The 20365-nt window shown below is 40.7% G+C and overlaps 1 protein-coding gene across 7 annotated transcripts in view; it reads right to left on the bottom strand.

The window, feature by feature from the left end:
- slit2 (slit homolog 2 (Drosophila)) overlaps positions 1-20365 on the bottom strand; it is a 461089-nt gene that overhangs the window by 48055 nt on the left and 392669 nt on the right. For all 7 annotated transcript variants that reach the window (XM_072562078.1, XM_072561956.1, XM_072561971.1 and 4 more), the window contains 2 exons: positions 11517-11614; positions 3795-3934 (listed from right to left, as the gene is read on the bottom strand). In XM_072562078.1, coding sequence (XP_072418179.1) covers positions 3795-3934; positions 11517-11614 — 238 coding nt within the window. The remainder of the gene's footprint in view (positions 1-3794; positions 3935-11516; positions 11615-20365) is intronic.

Here is a 20365-nt window from a genome sequence, read left to right as displayed (position 1 = left end):
AGGTACCAGAACTGGAGACCAAAATCATTTTCAAAAAGCTAGGATTTAAACAGGAACCTGAAAGAGGAGAGAGCGACAGAGATGGAAAAGTCAGGCAGGGAATTGCAGACTTTAGAACCTCAGTAACAGAAGGTACTGACATTAGTGATGGGGTGACGATAATGGATAATGTGGGAGAAACCAGAATTGGAGGACAGGAGTCATGGGGAAGGTAACTTAGAAAGGAAAGGGCAAGGCCATAGAAAGATTATACACAAGAATAAAAACTTTTAAATTAAAGGATACTGTTAGAGTGGGATCCAACATAAATCAGCAAAGTACAGGGGTGACAGATGAACAGGACTTGATGTGAATTTGGATTCAAAAAGCAGAGTTCAGATGAGCTGATGTTTACAGTGGGTGTGAGAGTGAAGTTGTGAAGTCGTTCAGAGAGCACTGTAATTGTTAAGTCTGAAGCTAACAAATACATGGCTAAAGGTTCCAGGCTAAGTTGAAGCATTATGAAATGGATAATATCACAAAGGTAGGAGTGGGTAGCAAAGGTAATGATATGGGGTTGGAAGCTCAGCACAGAGCAAATTAAGATGAAGTTGCAGACAGCAGGGTTCAGCTTTAGAAAGTAGCTAGGGAGGGATAAAGGAGTCAGTGGCTAGAAAACTAAACTTGTAGCATCAGATTTTATGAAAGCATTTAACAATAGCAAATAATAAATTCTGACTTTGAATGATAACATAACTGAAATTCAAAATGAATACCAGACAAAATGTATTCTAGCAAGCTAAATCAAAACATGCCAGTTTACACAAATATTTACCCCATGGATTGCAGCAATGCAAGAAATAGGATTTGGAATCGGTTATTGAGTTCTTCAAACCTGTTTCATCATTCAATAAGATCATGACTGATCTAACTGACTCCATAATCATAAGAAATGCACATCATGTTTTACATGTGGTCTGTTTAAAAGGTCATGATATTCACAAAGAGGTCTTTGGTAAATGTCTTTTCCTTGTTGACTGCTACAACAACATAAATGTATTAACTGTATATAGTGACTCACTTCTTAATTGAATAACATTATACCAAAATTTCACCAGATACCATGGAGTGCCACTGGTGCTTATCTTCCCAGGTGGTGCAAATGAGTTGCTTCAATGAGGTTAGCTCAGTGCATCGGTTTCTGATGTTCCAATTAGGTTGCTCATAACATCCTGAAAATGCTAGTGGGGAGAAGATCAGGAATATCGAAAAGGGTTGCCTGTTGCATGATGAGTTTCTTGTCTGGGGTGGCACATTACTCAACAGCAAAACACATTTTGCTTCATCTAAAGCGATCTTGCCTACTATAATAAATTCTGACTTTGAATGATAACGTAACTGAAATTCAAAATGAATATCAGTCAAGATGTATTATAGCAAGCTAAATCAAAACATGCCAGTTTACACAAACAATTACCCCATGGATTGGAGCAATGCAAGAAATAGGGGTCCTCCAGCCACATTATGTGAAAGCTGCCAAATTGTTGTTTGCCAGAAGTTCACAGGGTTGTTATGCCATCATAATTATTGGTAACTGCTGCCAGTGACCTTTGACACCAACGAGTGCAAAGTGTGTGGGGTCAGGGAATGGTAACCTTATTTACATTGGCCATGACTACTGACACATTCACAGTTGTGGGTGTCAGCAGTCACTGCCTTTCCCATAATCTGGGCACTACTGCACATTTAAGTGTGAGATGCCAGGTTTGAAGGATGTGAACTCCTGAGTCCCTAGATAATGTCCCAGTATTAGTCATTTTCATAAGAAGTCAAAAAGCATTGCAGAGAATCTCTTAACATTTGGGGACTCTGGCTATGATCCCAGGGATCTTATATATATAATAATATATGTGTGTGTGCATGCCTGCTGTGTGTTCTGCTGCCTCTTTGGTTTAGAGGGTTATACAATCAAATCGTACACAAGGAGTTTTCCTCCTTGATCCCCTCTATATTAAGTGCACTTACTTAGGCTGGCAACAGATTTTACCACAAGGCTCAGAAAAAGTAGGGAGAAGGCCAGAACTCAACAGTTTTTTTTGTATTCAGGCCTATTTCTATTTCTTCTTCTCCTTTAGAAAAAAATGCCCCAAGAGACTGTTGAAAATTCTGAGCCAGAGACTGGGACCAGTGCAAAGGAAATCATGAGTAAAAGCAGTTGCAATCTCAGGAGAATCCACTGTTAGGTACTGCCTTTTAATAAAGCATTTGTGTAAAAACTTTGATTTTTGTTGTATTTGCATCAGAGATTTACAGTAACTGCAGTAGCTACAGTTTGCATGAATGAATATTTAAGACAAATCTGAAACCAACATAATTGCTCATGTAGAAAAGAGTTGTTTTAACAATACATCACAACACTTCTCACTTCCAATTTACTGTTTGGTGCATTTTAAGCAATAAAACAGTTTTAATATTCCAGGTTAGAAGTGAAAACTGAAATCCTGACTTAAAACACCTGAGCAAATCTGAACATTTCCATCACTAAACATAACTTTGGGGCTGCTATACTGTGAAATGAAACTGCCAACATTTTATATCAGCATACCTTCAGCTCTATTGCCTCTCAATTTACCATAAATCTCCAGTAGGTTTCTTGTCAGAAACTGGATCACGGCATTCCAAAGAGAATGCACTAAAGAACAAAGTAACATAGAGTTCTGACACTAAAGTCTTTGTTCCTCGGTTTTTGTTTGTGCTTATTGCATGTGACACAACTACCTCAGAGTAATTTGCTGGCATCATCCACTTTAGTTTATTGGATCATTTCAAACCGTGCATCTTCAGTAGTAGAAACCATCCAGACATTTGTCTCTCAGTCGCCAAATGGCTCTAGCTCTATAAAGTCATGTTAAAAACAATCTTACATTGCAGCTTTAAAGCAGTGGTCTCAACTGCAACATTTCTTTCTCAAACTACTGCTTGTTAGAATGTGGCAGTTTTTAAAAGTTCCTTTTCAGTCCACAGAGCAGGCAGTATACAGATGGAGAAGGAACGAGAACAAGGGTTACAATAGATTTTCAAGAACATTGAAAAGAAAATACCACACAATAAGAAATTACTACCTTCAAGTTTAATCTTCTGTCAAATAACTCAACACTTCTCAAATTAAAATTTAGAAATTGATGTTTGCAATACGAGGATCTGAGCACTTTGTCTATCATTCAAAAACTAAGATTTTACATTCACACATGTTAGCATTGCAAACAATAATTTTAGATGTAAGCTTTACCGCATTTGTGTTCTTTGACAAACAAATACATAATTTTCTGGCATACACACATGTTCCATTGTGTATTTTAAGTGTGTTACATTGTCTAGGAATTTTCTAAGTTAAATCTCTGGTCTAGGTTATATTGGCTGATCCCAGGTAGAGTGATGATAGACAAAGATGTTACAACTGGCCTCACATGAAGAATATCCAATGGTTGAATTACTGGAGGGTTGCCACAGCTTATGGAACCATATCCCAGCATGGGTCAGTGCCTTTAGGAAAGAAAAGGTAAGGGGAGCAAAAATGTGAGGAGAGAATAGAAAAAAATAAGCCATTCAATGACTTCTCACCACGTGGTCCACATTTTAAACATGGAAAATGCTGGTTCATCTTGAACATAATTTGCAATTGAACAGTGAAAGAAAAATTCAAGCAAGTGTCTTATTGTGCTTTTCACACTTCAAGGAGATTCTACAGTTACTCTAATCTGCACTTATTGTTTGTTTTGGCAAAACACTTTGCCACTACCTCCTACTTCCCTTACCTGTATATTCAGGTGGACAGAGGCAAGTGTAATTATTGATTCCATCAATGCAGGTGGAATTATTCTCACAATCATTGTCCTCACAGTCATCAATATTTATAGTGCACTCTTCACCTTCAAAGCCATCTGCACATGAGCACCTGAGGGAACAATGCAATTGACATTTTTACAATGAAAGATGCTAAAATAGAGTTAAATGTAAAACACTTCAAGATTATGCTAATTAAGAAGGAAGTGCAGTGCATGTTAATGTTTTCTGTGCACTCACTTTAGTCCAATAATAAAACTCTTCAGGCTTAGTGGTCAAACAGTCTACACTGCAGACTTCACTGACGGCTGTGTCAATCTTTGACCTGACCTCTTAAAGCGGGTTTCTAACCAACAGGCATCTGGTCAGTCAGTCTGTGCAACTAAGCTGACTACAAGCAATGATAAGGTCTTGCAATTTTGTTCATACTGAGTAGTTAACCTCAGTCAGAGTGGTGATTAGAGTGATACAATACCACAGAGTTTGTATTTCTGTCCTATATTTCAGCAAGGGCGCTCTTTGAACAGATGCTATGGTTTTGGAACTGGCTACCTCCTCACCAGTGTAATCAATTACCTAAAATCTTTGCCAATTTTGTATATGCAATATTTATGAAACAGTTTCAACCCTTGCAAATGAATCGACTGTACAGACTATATCTGACATATTTCCCCCCTCTTCCTTTGATTGGTGATACTCACTGAATACCTATTTTTCACGCATAATCAAATGAGAAAACTAACCAACTCTTTTAGTGGAATTAAATAAATAGGACTGTAGTAAATATCCTACTAAATACCATTTGGTATAACAAAAGATAAGGCAAGCCTATTCTTCAGTAGAACAAGCCCTTAATTGAAACTACATCTAATGTAAATTTTCACTCTTTCTTGCAGAACAACCCATAAAATAGTTCAGCAGATTTAGAATCTGTAATGGAATAACTGCACATAAATCAACAGCTAAATAAAAATAATATTCTGCTGCAAAAAATTGTAGCTGAATAATCTTTCCATAGGAATAAAAAAATCTTTATTTTCCTAATGATGCACACAATTATGAAACTGCACATATACTTAACAACCTTGATGAATTAATTGCCATTCTCATATGAACTATGCTAATAGAGAGCACAGCCTCATAATTTATAAGCATGTAGCTGCACTCCTTTTAAGCTTTTATTTAATGGACTGAAATCTGTGATGCTCAGAGGATGTTTATCTGGTCTGATGCAGCAGTTTGAGAATTACTTTCTCACTCACCACAAAGGTGAAAAAATATAATAGGAGTTGTGTACAGGCATCCAAATATCAGTCAGGATTTGGGGCACAAGATACACCAGGAGACAGAAAAGATGTGTAAGTAAGGCAAGGTTACAGTGATCAAGGGGAATTTCAATATGCAGGTGGACTGGGAAATCCAGGTTGGTAGTGGATCACAAGGAAAAGAGTTTGTGGAATGTGGAATGTCTATGAGATGTCTTTTTGGAGCAGCTTGTGGTGGAGCCCATTAGGGAACATGCAATACTGGATTTAGTGTTGTGCAAAGAGGCAAACTTGATAAGGGAGCTTAAGATGAAGGAACCCTGAGGAGGCAGTGATCATAACATGATTGAATTTACTCTGCAATTTGAGAGGGAGAAGATAGAATCAGATGCAACAGCATTACAGTTGAAAAAAGGGATCTACAGAGGCCTGAGGGAGGACCTGGGTAGAATTGACTGGGAGAGGGGCTTAACAGGAAAGACAGTGGAACAGAAATGGCAGGAGTTTCTGGGAGTAATTCGGGAGAACAGCAAAAATTAATCCCAAGACAAAAAAGCATACTAAAGGGAGGATGAGGAAATCAAGAGAAGAGACAAGAGAAGACAAGAAAAGTCAAGGTCAGCATAAAAGCAAAAGAAAAGCATATAATGTGGTGAAGGGCACTGGGAAACCAGGGGATTGGGAAACCTACAAAGACCAACAGAGGACAAGAAGAAAAGAAATAAAGGGGGAGAAGATTAAATATGGGGGTAAGCTAGCCAGTAATATAAAAGGGGGTTGCAAGAGTTTCTTTAGATATATAAAGGGAAAAAGAGAGGCAAAAGTGGTCATTAGGCCACTGGAAAATGACGCTGGAGAAATAGTAATGGGGAACAAAGAAATGGTCGAGGAACTGAATAAGTACTTTGCATCAGTCTTCATGGTGCAAAGCATGAGTAATATCCTAAAAACTCAAGACAGTCAGGAGGATGTGCAGAGGTGAGTGTGGTGGCCATCACTGAGGAAAAAGTGCAAGAAAAACTGAAAGGTCTGAAGGATAAATCACCCAAATTGGAAGGGCCACACCCCAGAGATGTCTTAAGAGATAGGGGAGGCATTAATAGTGATCCTTCAGGAATCACTGGAGTCAGGGAGGGTCCCAGAGGACTGGAAAATCACTCATGCAATCTCCCTATTTAAGAAGGGAGGAAGGCAAAAACAGGAAATTAAGGGCCGATTAGCCTGACCTCGGCCATTGGTAAGATTTTGGAGTCCATTGTGAAGGATAAGATTTCTGAATACTTGGCAGTGCATGGTAAAATAGGGCAAAGTCAGTGTGGTTTCATCACGGGGAGGTCACAACTGACAAATCTGCTAGAGTTCTTTCAGGAAGTAATGAGCAGGTTAGACTCAAGAGAGCCAATAACTGTTATCTACTTGAACTTCACGATGGCTTTTGACAAAGTGCCGCACAGGAAGCTGCTGAGTAAGATAAGAGCCCATGGTGTCAGAGGTAAGATGCTAGTGTGGATAGAAGCTTGGCTGTCTGGCAGAAAGTAGAGAGTGGGGGTAAAAGGGTTCTTTTCAGGATGGCAGCCAGTGACAAGTGGTGTTCTGCAAGGCTCAGTGTTGGGATCACAGCTTTTCACTTTATACATTAACAATGTAGATGAAGTAATGGAGGGCATTCTGGCTAAGTTTGCAGATGATACAAAGACAGGTAGAGAGAGACAGGTAGCATTGAGGAGGCTGCAGAAAGATTTAAAAAGGTTGGAAGAGTGGACAAAGAAGTGGCAGATGGAATACAACATGGGAAAGTCTGAAGTCATGTACATTAGTAGGAAGAATAGAGGTATGAACTATTTTCTAAATGGGGAGGAAGTTCAGAAATCTGAAGTGTAAAGAGTCTTAGGAATTGTAGTCCAGGATTCTCTTAAAGTAAACTTGCAGGTTGACTCAGCAGTTAGGAAGGCAAATACCACGTTGGTATTTATTTCGAGAGGACTAGAAAATAAAAAGGAGGAATGCACCTCTGAGGCTCTCTAAGGCTCTGATCAGGCCACATTTGGAGTATTGTGAGCAATTTTGGGCCACATAACTCAGGAAGGATATACTGGCCCTGGAGTGGGTCCAGAGGAGGTTCATGAGAATGATCCCAGAAATGGAAGGGAGGCGCCCAGGAGGCGACAGAGAGTTACAGATTAGCTCGGAAGAATTTAGGAGAGAGTTAAGAAGAGCAAAGAGAGGACATGAGCAGTCTTTGGCAGGTAGAATAAAGGAGAACCCTAAAGCCTTCTACAGGCATGTGAGGAATAAAAGGATGAGTAGGTTAGGAATAGGGCCAGTCAAAAACAGAAGTGGGAAGTTGTGTGTGGACCCTGTGGAGATCAATAAGGTGCTAAACGAATATTTCTCATCTGCTTTCACTCAGGAAAAAGTGACTATAGAGGAGAAGAATAAGATACGTGTATTAGACTAGAGAGGATCGAGGTTAGTAAGGAAGAGGTGTTATCAATTCTAGAAGGAGTGAAAGTAGACAAGTCCCCTGGGCCAGATAGGATTTATCCGAGGATTCTCTGGGAAGCTAGGGAAGAGGTGTTAGACCCTTTGGCTTGGATCGTTGAGTTGTCATTGTCTACAGGTTTAGTACCACAGGATTGGACGATTGCAAATGTTGTGCCCTTGTTCAAGAAGGGCAGTAGAGATGACCCAGGTGATTATAGACCAGTGAGCCTTATGTCTGTTGTAGGAAAGGTTTTGGAATGGATTATGAGAGATAGGATTTATAATCATCTAGTAAGCAACAATTTGAATGGTTTCGTCAAGGGCAGGTCATGTCTCACAAACCTCATTGAGTTTTTTTGAGAAGGTGACCAAGCATGTGGATGAGGGTAAGGCAGTTGACGTGGTGTACATGGACTTCAGTAAAGCCTTTGATAAGGTTCCACATGGTAGACTTTTAGAGAAAATGCAGAGGCATGGGATTGAGGGTGATTTAGCAGTTTGGATTAGAAAGTGGCTTTCTGAAAGAAGGCAACGAGTGGTGGTTGATGGAAAATATTCAGCCTGGAGTCCAGTTACTAGTGGTGTGCCACAAGGATCTGCTTTGGGACCACTGCTGTTTGTCATTTTTTTTAATGACTTAGACGCCGGCATAGGTGGATGGACTAGTAAGTTTGCTTGCAGATGACACTAAAGTTGGTGGAGCAGTGGACAGTGTGGAAGAATGTTGCAGGTTGCAGGGGGGCTTGGATAAATTGCAGAATTGGGCTGAGAAGTGGCAAATGGAGCTCAATGCAGATAAATGTAAAGTGATTCACTTTGGAAGAATAACAGGAAGGCAGAGTACTGGGTCAATGGAAAGATTCTTGGTAGTGTGGATATGCAGAGGGATCTTGGAGTCCATGTATATAGATCCCTGAAAGTTGCTACCCAGATTGATAGTGCTGTTAAGAAGTCATGCAGTGTGTTAGGTTTTATTGATGGAGGGATTGAGTTCCGCAGCCGTAATGTCATGCTGCGACTATACAAAACACTAGTGCAGCTGCATTTTGAATATTGTGTACAGTTCAGGTCGCCCCATTACAGGAAGGATGCAGAAGCATTGGAAAAAGTGCACAGGAGATTTACCAGGATGTTGCCTAGTCTGGAAGGAAGGTCTTATGAGGAAAGGCTGAGAGTCTGTCCTTATTGGAAAGAAGGCGGCTAAGAGTGGATTTGATAGAGACATACAAGATGATCAGAGGATTAGGTAGGGTAGACAGTGAAAGTCTTTCTCCTCAGATGATGATGTCAGCTTGTACGAGGGGGCATAGCTACAAATTGAGGGGTGATAGATTTAAGACAGATGTCAGAGGTAGGTTCTTTACTCAGAGAGTGGTAAGGGCGTGGAATGCTCTGCCTGCCAATGTAGTTAACTTGGCCACATTAGGGAGATTTAAACAATCCTTGGATAAGGACATGGATGATGATGAGATAGTGTCGGGGATGGGCTTAGATTAGTTCACAGGTTGGCACAACATCGAGGGCCGAAGGACCTGCTTTGCGCTGTATTGTTTGATGTTGTATGTTCTAAGGCTTTACATATGAGGAATGCTTGAGGACTCTGGGTCTGTACTTGATGGAGTTTAGAAGGATGAGAGGGGATCTAATTGAAACATGCAGAATATTGAATGGACTAGACAGAGTGGACGTTGGGAAGATATTTCCATTGGGAGGAGAGATTAGGACCCGAGGGCACAGCCTTAGGGTAAAGGGAAGGCCCTCTGGAACAGAGATAAGGGGAAACGTTCTTCAGCCAGAGCTTGGTTGAATCTGTGGAATTCAATGCTACAGAAGGCTGGGGTGGCCAGGTCATTGAGTATATTTAAAACTGAGATAGATAGGTTCTTAATTGTCAAGTGGATCAAGGGTTATGGGGACAAAACAGGAAAATGAGGTTGAGAAACTTATCAGCCATGATTGTATGCCAAAGCAGACTCGATGGGCTGAATGACATAATTTCTGCTCCTGTGTCTCATTTTCTGTTCACTGCAATAACATTCTATTAATTTGCAGCCAACCATAACAGAACACATTTGGTAAAGAATACTGTAATGTCATTTCACTCTTCAGCTATGCGGGCGCATCCTGTGCAAAGTCATCAGATAAACAAATGATTTAAAATCAAATTGATTAATGTGTGTTTTGCACAAGCTAAGCAGAAAACATCAGTTGTACTATGCAGAATTATTCCACTTTAGGGGAAATTGTAAGTTAGCATAAGTGTGGTGGGCTTCCATACGGATACAAGATATATTTTCCAGTCTCAGGGTTTTTCCAATATTTTTGATCTGTTTGCTGACTTCAATAACCAAGTGAAGCAGGGCTGCTGGAGCATTTTCACTTCCAATATAACCTTGAAAATAATATGCAATTTTTTCCCATATTTTATGTGCATAAAATTGATTATGCCTGTGAATATTAAAAATACATCCATAGCTATGGATTTCTGATGTTTCCATACTATTTTAAGAATTCTTACTTCCTTATGGACAGTGATATAGTAAATGATCCGTCACCTCTAAGTGAAAGTGACAGGGCAAATATAAATTTGATGGCACGTTCCAAACCATTTAACATCTGCTGGAGTTACGTAGCTTCCTGCTACACCTCCAGTGGATAATATGCTGTTACATAATTATCAATTAGTTAAAAACTAAAGTAATCATCTCTGTGTCCTGTCTTTTATAAATTAATTAACATAAATCCACTAATGATAAGGTCCTAGGGAGTGTTGCTGAACAAAGAGACCTTGGAGTGCAGGTTCATAGTTCTTTGAAAGTGGAGTCACAGGTAAATAGGATAGTGAAGACGGCATTTGGTATGCTTTCCTTTATTGGTCAGAGTATTGAGTACAGGGGTTGGGAGGTCATGTTGCAACTGTACAGGGCATTGGTTAGGCCACTGTTGGAATATTGCGTGCAATGCTGGTCTCCTTCCTATCAGAAAGATGTTGTGAAACTTGAAAGGGTTTAGGAAAGATTTACAAGGATGTTGCCAGGGTTAGAGGAATTGACCTATTGAGAGAGGCTGAATAGGCTTGGGGCTGCTTGGATCGTCAGTTACTGAGGGGTGATCTTACAGAGTTTATAAAATCATGAGGGACATGGATAGAATAGATAGACAAAGTCTTTTCCCTGGGGTGGGGAGTCCAGAACTAGAGGGCATAGGTTTAGGAAGAAAGGGGAAAATTTAAAAGGGACCTAAGGGGCAACATTTTCACGCAGAGGGTGGTGCATGTATTAGGTTAGGGTATCTGATTGGCAAATTTATGAGAATAGAATTTGCTTTTATATTGTTCAACTACGTTCAATCTATTTGCTTTGGTGAAAGGCCTGGAATGTTCATTTTGAATTAGATCAAGGCTGTAGGAACATTTAAAAACAATAATGTTGAGGTGATTATCAGATGACAGAACAGCTCTGAAAAATTACTCTCTTATTTTCTGTTTCCTTGCACTAATATTTCATCAATCCCATGTTTTGTTTCACACCTCTTTTGTAGATTAATAAATTGAACTCTTTTAATGGCTTATCTACTCTTTAATGAAAAGACAAATATTTCTTTGCTCATCTTTTTGTGCTGCATTTAAATTTTACTGCATAGATTATTCTCCTTCTTCTTCCTTCTTCAGCACCTGCGATTATATATGTACGTATATTTCATCGGCATTATTAAAGCTTGTAGCTCTTCTGGGACATTAAAACAAAACATGCTATTTCTTTTCTAGCTCTACACAAATACTTTATTAATGTTTAAAAGTTTACCTTTTCCTCAGAGAATTACTAGATTCCTCAGGTGAAGTAAGTTTAAGAGTCTGTTGTGTAATGCTGATTAATAATTGTTGGAATTTTATATGATGCTCATCACCAGTTACAATAAAACAAACATAAAACAAAATATACAAACCAGAACTGATCTTTTTCTCCCTCTTTAAGGTGGCAAGTTCCGCTATTTTTGCACGGGCTATTAACACAGGCATGAATAGGAACATCACAGTCTTGTCCCTGTGGAGGAACAGAATACAGTGCAATTTACTTCCACAGTCCTGGCAGGTTTAGATACAAGAGACCAGAAACAGCAGTTCAGCAGTCACAACAGGCATGGAGACAAGGTACTAAGCTAAATGGTCATTACATCAGTGGATTTGATAGATCAGGAGCAATAGTCCAACATATATAAAAGACAGCACTGTCATCACACTTAGTGCACTTCAATATTGAATCAGGCAGTAAGATACTGTTTGTGTGAAGTCAGTGGGGGAAACCACTTTATCTTGGACAGCAAAAGTTTAGTTTCTGCATTTAAACTCAAATTGGTCTCTTGCTTAGAGTTACTGTACAATTTAAGCATTAATAAAGGTGACTGTGATTACCCTGACGTTGTTTTGACAGCAAAATCGGGACCATTGTAGCAAAGGTACCTGAAGAGCTATCAGGTTGGAAGATACAAACAGAATCAGAGGCATAGGCTGGAGAAAGATGACATGAATGAGACAGCTGAGGCATTTGTGAGATTTGAAATTGTCTTCAATGACAGGAAATCAAAGAAAATTTGCAAGGATTGGGTTGATAGGTGATTATAATATATATGGAATTGGTCATGGTTGCTGAAGTTTTGGATGATGGAAATTTGTGAGTTGGGGCTAGGGAGTCTTCTGAGCAATGGTTTTGGAGTGGATTTTGTATGGGGCGGGAGGGGGGAGCTTTAGGCAGGTAGTGAAATGAGGATTGAGCTGGCTTTTGGTGATGGAACTAAGCAGTCTTGATTTATATTCCTTTAACTTTCACCCACTAATGTCCTTGAAAGAACATGTCACTCAAAGTTTAAAGAAATTATAATGATAATGCAGAAAGATCATGCAACATTCAATGTGTTGGCAAAAGGAAAATGTCTAAGGATGCAAGACTGTTATGTTCTTTTAAACTAAACCTTAGCAAAAAAATCCCAGAATGCTGCTGAGGATTCACATATGAGAATTTTGATTACAGTCAGCTGTCCATCTGAGCTCAGCACATAACGAACACTCCCACATAATCAGATCTACTTTGAAGGCTAGATCTGAAATTCAGTTTCACAATTACTGTCAACTGTCACTCTTAGATTTTAAATTTACCATTAACTCCCACTCTAACAATATGTTATTTCCTATTCTATCTGGAGGATGGACAGCTGTCAGCTGCCATCGATTTGTCAAATCAATCTAGCAGACTGACTTGACCTGGCAGAATAAATGAGATACCAGGGGATGATACCATCTGTATGACAACATTGAACAGTAATTATCTGATGTTCAGAGCTGTCTTCTCAGTGACACTCATGCTTTTCTCGAGCAATGAGCTGCTATGCAACACAAATGGCAAACTGCCAAATTTCCATATCTATAAATCATAAACAATATTTTGTTCCCCTGTCAACCAATATAATGACTGAAAGTTATATCCTTGTGTATATATTACATTGTAAATACATGCAGCTTCAATTCCGTGGCTGGAATCAGGGAGTTTACACCAGGATCATGTCCAGTGGTGCCCACCAGCTGGAATTTACAGGATTAGTGTAGCATCAGGTGGGGGCAAGCATATGTCAGGAACCTGCTAGCCCTTAATTGCTCAAAAGGCTGATAGTTGCCTAGGAAAATAGGAATTGCAAAGCTGACACCCTAAACCTTTTCACTGGTTCATGATTGCAGTGGGAGCAAAGGGTCCGAATTCATGGGACACTGGCACCAGTACTGGGGAAAGAGACGATTCCAGTGGGACTTGAAACATGCTGGGATTCGAGTCTTGGCAAATCATATGACAAGGCGAAAGTGAGGACTGCAGATGCTCGAGATCAGAGTCAAGATTAGAGTGGTGCTGGAAAAGCACAGCTGGTCAGGCAGCATCCGAAGAGCAGGAAAAATTGACATTTGGGCAAAAGCCCTTCATCAGGAAGAGGATGAAATTACACAACTAGGCCTGTGGATAGGGCTTGAAACTAAATAGAGAGGAAGTAGGTTTAGTTGCATGGAAAATTAAAGGGGATGAGGGCTCAGCAGTCTCCAGAACAAATAATAGAACAGACAGTATGGAAAGGGTCAGGGACCTTCAGGCAGGTATGGGGACAACTATAAATAGGAGGACAGCTAATGCAGGACTGAGGGTGTTTCACTTAAACGCATGCAGTATACAAAACAAGGTAAACCAGCTTGTAGCAGATTGAAATTAGTTGGTACGATGTTGTAGAGTCAAAGAGATGTGCAGCATAGAAACAGACCCTTCGGTCCACATATCCCAACCCAATCCAGTCCCACCTGCCAGCACCATGCGCATATCCCTCCAAACCCTTCCTATTTATATACCCATCCAGATGCCTTTTAAATGTCACAATTGTACCAGCCTCCACTACTTCCTCTGGCAGCTCATTCCATACACATATCATCCTCTGGGTGAAAAAGTTGCCCCTTAGGTCTCTTTTATATCTTTCCCCTCTCACCCTAAACCTATGCCCTCCAGTTATGGACTCCCCCACCCCAGGGAAGGGACTTTGTCTATTTATCCTATCCATATCCCTCATGATTTTATAAAAGTTCTATAAGGTCACACCCTCCCCCCCCTCCCCCAGCATCAGGCGCTCCAGGAAAAACAGCCCCAGCCTATTCCACCTCCTTATAGCTCAAATCCGATAGGAAGGAGACCAGAATTGCACGCAATATTCCAACAGTGGCCCAACCAATGTCCTGTACAGCTGCAACACGACCTCCCAACGTCTGTCCTCAATACTCTGACCAATAAAGGATATCACAGAGATGTAGCTGCAAAGTGTTAGGGTTGGGAAAGAAATTTCAAAATATTTCAAAAGGTCAGGTGGATGGGGAGAGGGAGCAGGGGTTGCCTTGTTAGTAAAGAATAAAAATAAAACAACAGCAAGAAGAGATACAGAGTCGCAAGGTGTCGCATCAGTGTGGGTAGAGTTGAGGAACTGCAAAGGGAACAGGACCCTGCTGGGAGTTATGTAAAGGCCTCCTAACAGTAGTCAGGATGTGGGGCAGAAAATAAATCAGGAGATAGGAAAGGCATATAAGAAAGACATGGTTAGAATAATAATGGGGGACTTCAACATTCAGGTGGACTGGGAAAATCAGGTTGACAGTAGATCTAAAGAATAGGAATTTGTGGAATGTCTACCAGGTGGATTTTTGGAGCAGCTTGTGGTAGAGACCACTAGGGAACAGGCAATTCTGGATTTGGTGATGTACAATGAGATAGACTTGATTTGGGAGGTTAAAATGAAGGAACCCATCAGGAGTAGTGATCATACTATGTAGAATTCACCCTGCAGTTTGAGAGGGGAAAGCTGGAATCAGATGTAATGATAGTAACAATTGAATAAAGGTAACTACAAAGAAATGAGGAAGGAGCTGACGAGAGTTGATTGGAAGGGACAGCTGGCAGAAATTCACCTCAAGGAAGAACATACAAAGGGAAGGATGAGGCAACCATGGCTGACAAGGGAATTCAGGGACTGCATAAAAGCAAAGGAGAAGCATATAATGTGGTGAAGATTAGTGAGAAGCTAGAGAATTGGGAGGTATTTAAAAACAGCTAGCGAGTATTAAAAAATATTACAAGAGTTTTCTTAGATATATAAAAAGTCAGAGATGTGCAAGATTGGACAGTGGACTGGAAAATGAGACTGGAGAAGGAGTAATGAGGATCAAAGAAATGGAGGAGGAACTGAATTAATACTTACCATCAGTCTTCATGGTGGAAGATACCAGCAGCATACCAGAACCTCAAGAGGGTCAAGAGGTGGGTGTAGTGGCCATCACTAAGGAGAAAGTGCTGGGGAAGCTGAAAGGTCTGAAGGTGGAAACATCCTCTGGACCAAATGACCTACATCCCAGAATTCTGAAGGAAATAGCTGAGAAGATTGTGGCGGCAAAGGTGATGATCTAAATCTTCTGTTTAAGAAGAGAGGGAGGCAAAAGACAGGAAACTACAGGCCAGTTAGCCTGACTTTGATCATCGCCTGACTTTAGTCAAGAGATTGCAGTGCACATGACAGTGCATGGTAAAAAAGTGTGGAGTCAGCATGGCTTCATCAAGGGGAGGTCATGCCTGACAAATGTGTCAGAATTCATTGAGGAAGTAATGAACAAGCTATACAAAGTAAAGCCAGTGAATGTGATATATTTTGATTTGCAGAATGCCTTTGACAAGGTACTGCACAAAAGGCTGCTAAATAAGAGAAGAGCCTATGGTGTTAGCACATGGTACTGGCAGAAGATAGAGAGTAAAGATAAAGGAATCTTTCACGATTGCAGCCGGTGACTAGTGGAGCTCCACAGAGGTCTGTGTTGGAACATCAATTGTTGATGTTATCCCTTAATGATGTGGACAAAGGAATTGACGGCATTGTTGCTAAGTTTGTGGATGACACAAAGAGAGAGAGGTGGAGGGACAGCAATGGTGAGGAAGTAGTGAGGCTGCAGAAGCACTTGGACAGGCTAGGAGACTGGGCAAAGAAGTGATGGATGGAATATAATGTGAAAATGAGAGAATCTGCACTTTGGTTGGAAAAATTGAGGCACAGTTTATTTTCGAAATGGAGAAAGACTTCAGAAATCTGAAGCACAAAAGAACCTGGGAGTCCTAGTTCAGGACACACAGGTTCAGTTGGCAGTTAGGAAGGCAAATATAATGTTAGCATTCAGTCCAATAGGGCTAGAATACAACAGCAGAATCTGCTAAAGCTGTATAAAGCTCTGGTCAGACTGCATTTGGCACATTGTTAACATTTTTGGGTTCTGTATCTAAGGAAGGATGTGCTAATGTTGGAGAGCATCCAGAGGTGGTTCCCAAGAATGATCCTGGGGAATGAAGGATTTTCATATGAGTAGCAATTAAGAACTCTGGGTCTGTACTCGATGGAGTTTAGAAGGATGAGGAGAATCTGATTGAAAGTTGCAGGATACTGAGGCGCCTGGATAGAATGGATATAGAGATGTTTCCATTAGTAGGAGAGACTAGGACCTGAGGGTACAGCCTCAGAGTGAAGGGAACTGAAATGAGAAGCAATTTCTTTAGCCAGAGGATAGTGAGTCTGTGGAACTCATTGTTGCAGAGGGCCACATCATTGACGGTATTTAAGAGAGAGTTAGACAAGGTTCTTAATAGAAAGGGGATCAATAGTTAAGGGGAGAAGGCGGGAGAATGGGATTAAGAAATGTATCAGCCATGACCGAAATATGGAGCAGACTCTGAATGGCCTAATTCTGCTGCTAAACCTCATGTTTTTAAATGATTGCATCAGTCCTCTGTTACAATCATTTCCCAAGTTTTCTTTCCTTTGACTGCGTCATTATATTTTTTCTGAACGTGTTGGACTTCAACACAAGGCTGATAAGTATCTCAACTAGTGAATTAGCCATGTCCACTATTCCAGCTCCCCCCAACAAGGCCAGATGTGAGAACTGCGGATTTAGAGAATGCATGCCCTATCTAAGCTTCCAACCATCATTTCTTCTGAAAGGTGTAAAAGGAAATTTGAACCTTTAAAAAACATGAAGAAATTTACAGAAATGGCGCAGAGGGCAGTCTGAATTATATGCAGCCCATGATGCCCACAACCCCTGGAGCGGGGCTGAAGCAACAAGTAATCCCACCACACCGAGAATCCCAGTTGAATATGGCAGGACCTTGGAAGGTCGTCACAAGAGCCTGCACTTGGAGTCTTTTAAAGTGGAAATGCTGTTTCAGGGGGTGGGGTCCAGGTTCACGAGGTCATGGGGCTGACCTGGTTGACATTTGCCTCTCATGGCCCTAGATGGGCCCCAAAGTAGGTCCCCCACTTTGGCGGATAACAGCTTTAAGGATGATGGCTGCTGGGTTTTCTGTATTAACCATAGAGTCATAGAGATGTACAGCATGGAAACAAACCCTTCGGTCCAACCCGTCCATGCCGACCAGATATCCCAACCCAATCTAGTCCCACCTGTCAGCAACTAGCCCATATCCCTCCACACCCTTCCTATTCATATACCCATCTAAATGCCTCTTAAATGTTGCAATTGTACCAGCCTCCACCACTTCCTCTGGCAGCTCATTCCATATACGAACCACCCTTTACCTGAAAAAGTTGCCCCTTCGGTCTCTTTTATATCTTTCCCCTCTCACCCCGAACCTATGCCCTCTAGTTCTGGACTCCCCAATCCCAGGGAAGAGACTTTGTCTACTTATCCTCTCCATGCCCCTCATAATTTTGTAAACCTCTATAAGACCACCCCTCAGCCTCCGACGCTCCAGGAAAAACAGCCCCAGCCTATTCAGCCTCTCCCTGTAGCTCAAATCCTCCGACCCTGGCAAGATCCTTGGAAATCTTTTCTGAACTCTTTCAAGTTTCACAACATCTTTCCGATAGGAAGGAGACCAGAATTGCACGCAATATTCCAACAGTGGCCTAACCAATGTCCTGTACAGCCACAACATGACCTCCCAACTCCCGTACTCAATACTCTGACCAATAAAGGAAAGCATACCAAATGCCTTCTTCACTATCCTATCTACCTGCAACTCCACTTTCAAGGAGCTATGAACCTGCATTCCAAGGTCTCTTTGTTCAGCAACACTCCCTAGGACCTTACCATTAGTCCTGCTAAGATTTGCTTTCCCAAAATGCAGCACCTCGCATTTATCTGAATTAAACTCTATCTGCAACTACTCAGCCCATTGGCCCATCTGGTCAAGATCCTGTTGTAATCTGAGGTAACCCTTTTCACTGTCCACTGCACCTCCAATTTTGGTGTCATCTGCAAACTTACTAACTGTATCTCTTATGCTCACATCCAAATCATTTATGTAAATGACAAAAAGTAGAGGACCCAGCACCGATCCTTATGGCACTCCATTGGTCACAGGCCTCCAGTCTGAAAAACAACCCTTCACCACCACCCTCAGTCTTCTACCTTTGAGCCAGTTCTGTATCCAAATGGCTAGTTCTCCCTGTATTCCGTGAGATCTATCCTTGCTAATCAGTCTCCCATGGGGAACCTTGTCGAACACCTTACTGAAGTCCATATAGATCACATCCACCACGCTGCCCTCTTCATAAAGTGGCAAAAAAGTAACCTGAAAGAGTGGAATTTGCTGTATTCTCATGACATCTGAGTAGTCAATTGAGGGTGTGACTGAGAAGGCTCTCTGCCAGTAAATTTTATTCAAAGCACTATTATTTAAGTGATGTATGCCATAAATAAAGTATAACAGTGATGTATAAACCTCCTGCATTATGTTTCTATTACTTAGTTTGTGTTTTTACATTAATTATTTGGGCTGCTTCATCAACTGGCATACTCTGGGTTCCATTGCTGTATGTACTTCCAAACCTGCTCATACCACCAGCACTCCTCCCACCCAATCTCCCCCCTGCCCACACTCACAGCAGTCACTGGTGACAGTGTAATAAATGTCTTACAGAGTAATTAATTAATCAATTCATTAAATACCTCCCTGGGTCCTAGGGTAGGTGGGTAGGCTACAGCCTACATCTCCTGCAAAATTTCATACAACTCTGAGGAAGGCAGATAAGCAGTCAGCAGCTTGCCCCCTGGATTCTACTAAACCCACTGACAGCAGAACATAAAATCAAGCCTCTGGTGCAACTGAGTGTGTGCTGCTTTGCAGTGATCTGCCACCAATGTTTGACTGGGAAAATTTTTATTTTCTCCAGCGTATTTTTTTTATAAACCATGATGCTGTTGCCTTTACTTGTCTTCCCAGTCTTTTGAAACATGGAAACTGAAACAACTGGGCCAATAGCGTAAATTAGGAATAAAGACAGAAATTGCTGGAAAAGCTCAGCAGGTCTGGCAGCATTGGATCGAGTAATCCTTCCTCGTTCTGTTAATTCTGATTTCTCTATACAGATGCTGCCAAACCTGCTGAACTTTTCCAGCAATTTCTGTTTTTGTTTCTTTGCGTTGTACATTACTCATCCCAATTCGACAATACAAACTTTTCACCCAAAACAATCTCCTTGCTTTGTTACAAGATCATGTAGTTAACTCTGTGCTCAGCCTGTCACAAGACCGCTTTGCCCATTGGGAAATATGGGTTGGCAGTCTGTGTTGTTTCATCTATTAAAACAAATTCCCATTGGAGAATAGAAGAGACCGATCCTCGTCTTAAATATTTTGAAAGGCATGGTTAATGTGCATATAGGTATTTAACTTACATCACATAATCCCAGGACTAATGGCAAATCTAAAATTAACAAGCCTGTGATAAAATGTTTGATCACAAAGAATTATTTGCCCCCATTGAGTCATAGATGTTGCATGAGTTTCAAATAGAAACAGCTGGATAAATATTGAGCAAAGAAGGTTAATAAAGATTTAATACTCTATGGAATGTTATTGTTTCAGAACTGGTGGCCAAGGGAATATAATTTGTAGAATCAGAGCTGAATAATAAAGTTTTGATCCAATATCTGGAATCTTTTGCTCAACTATCTTCAGGGAAAACTATAAAGAATATTTCCCTCTTGAAATCTTTAAGAACTTAAATAGATTGGAGATATGATAGTGCAACAGACCAAATAGTCTGTGGTACTTTAAATGGTCTTGATCGACAAAATGATTTTCTTTTCTCACTGAAACAAAAGAATAAGAAGGTATTTGGTCTAAGATAAGAATGCACCTAAGTGATGATTAGGATGATTAATCAATCATTATCCAATACTTTAAACAGAGCACACGAGACAATGAGTATTATTCT

This window comes from Chiloscyllium punctatum, chromosome 1 (assembly GCF_047496795.1).
Source record: "Chiloscyllium punctatum isolate Juve2018m chromosome 1, sChiPun1.3, whole genome shotgun sequence".
In the NCBI taxonomy this organism is placed as follows: domain Eukaryota; kingdom Metazoa; phylum Chordata; class Chondrichthyes; order Orectolobiformes; family Hemiscylliidae; genus Chiloscyllium; species Chiloscyllium punctatum.
This window is presented reverse-complemented; position numbering and strand designations above follow the sequence as displayed.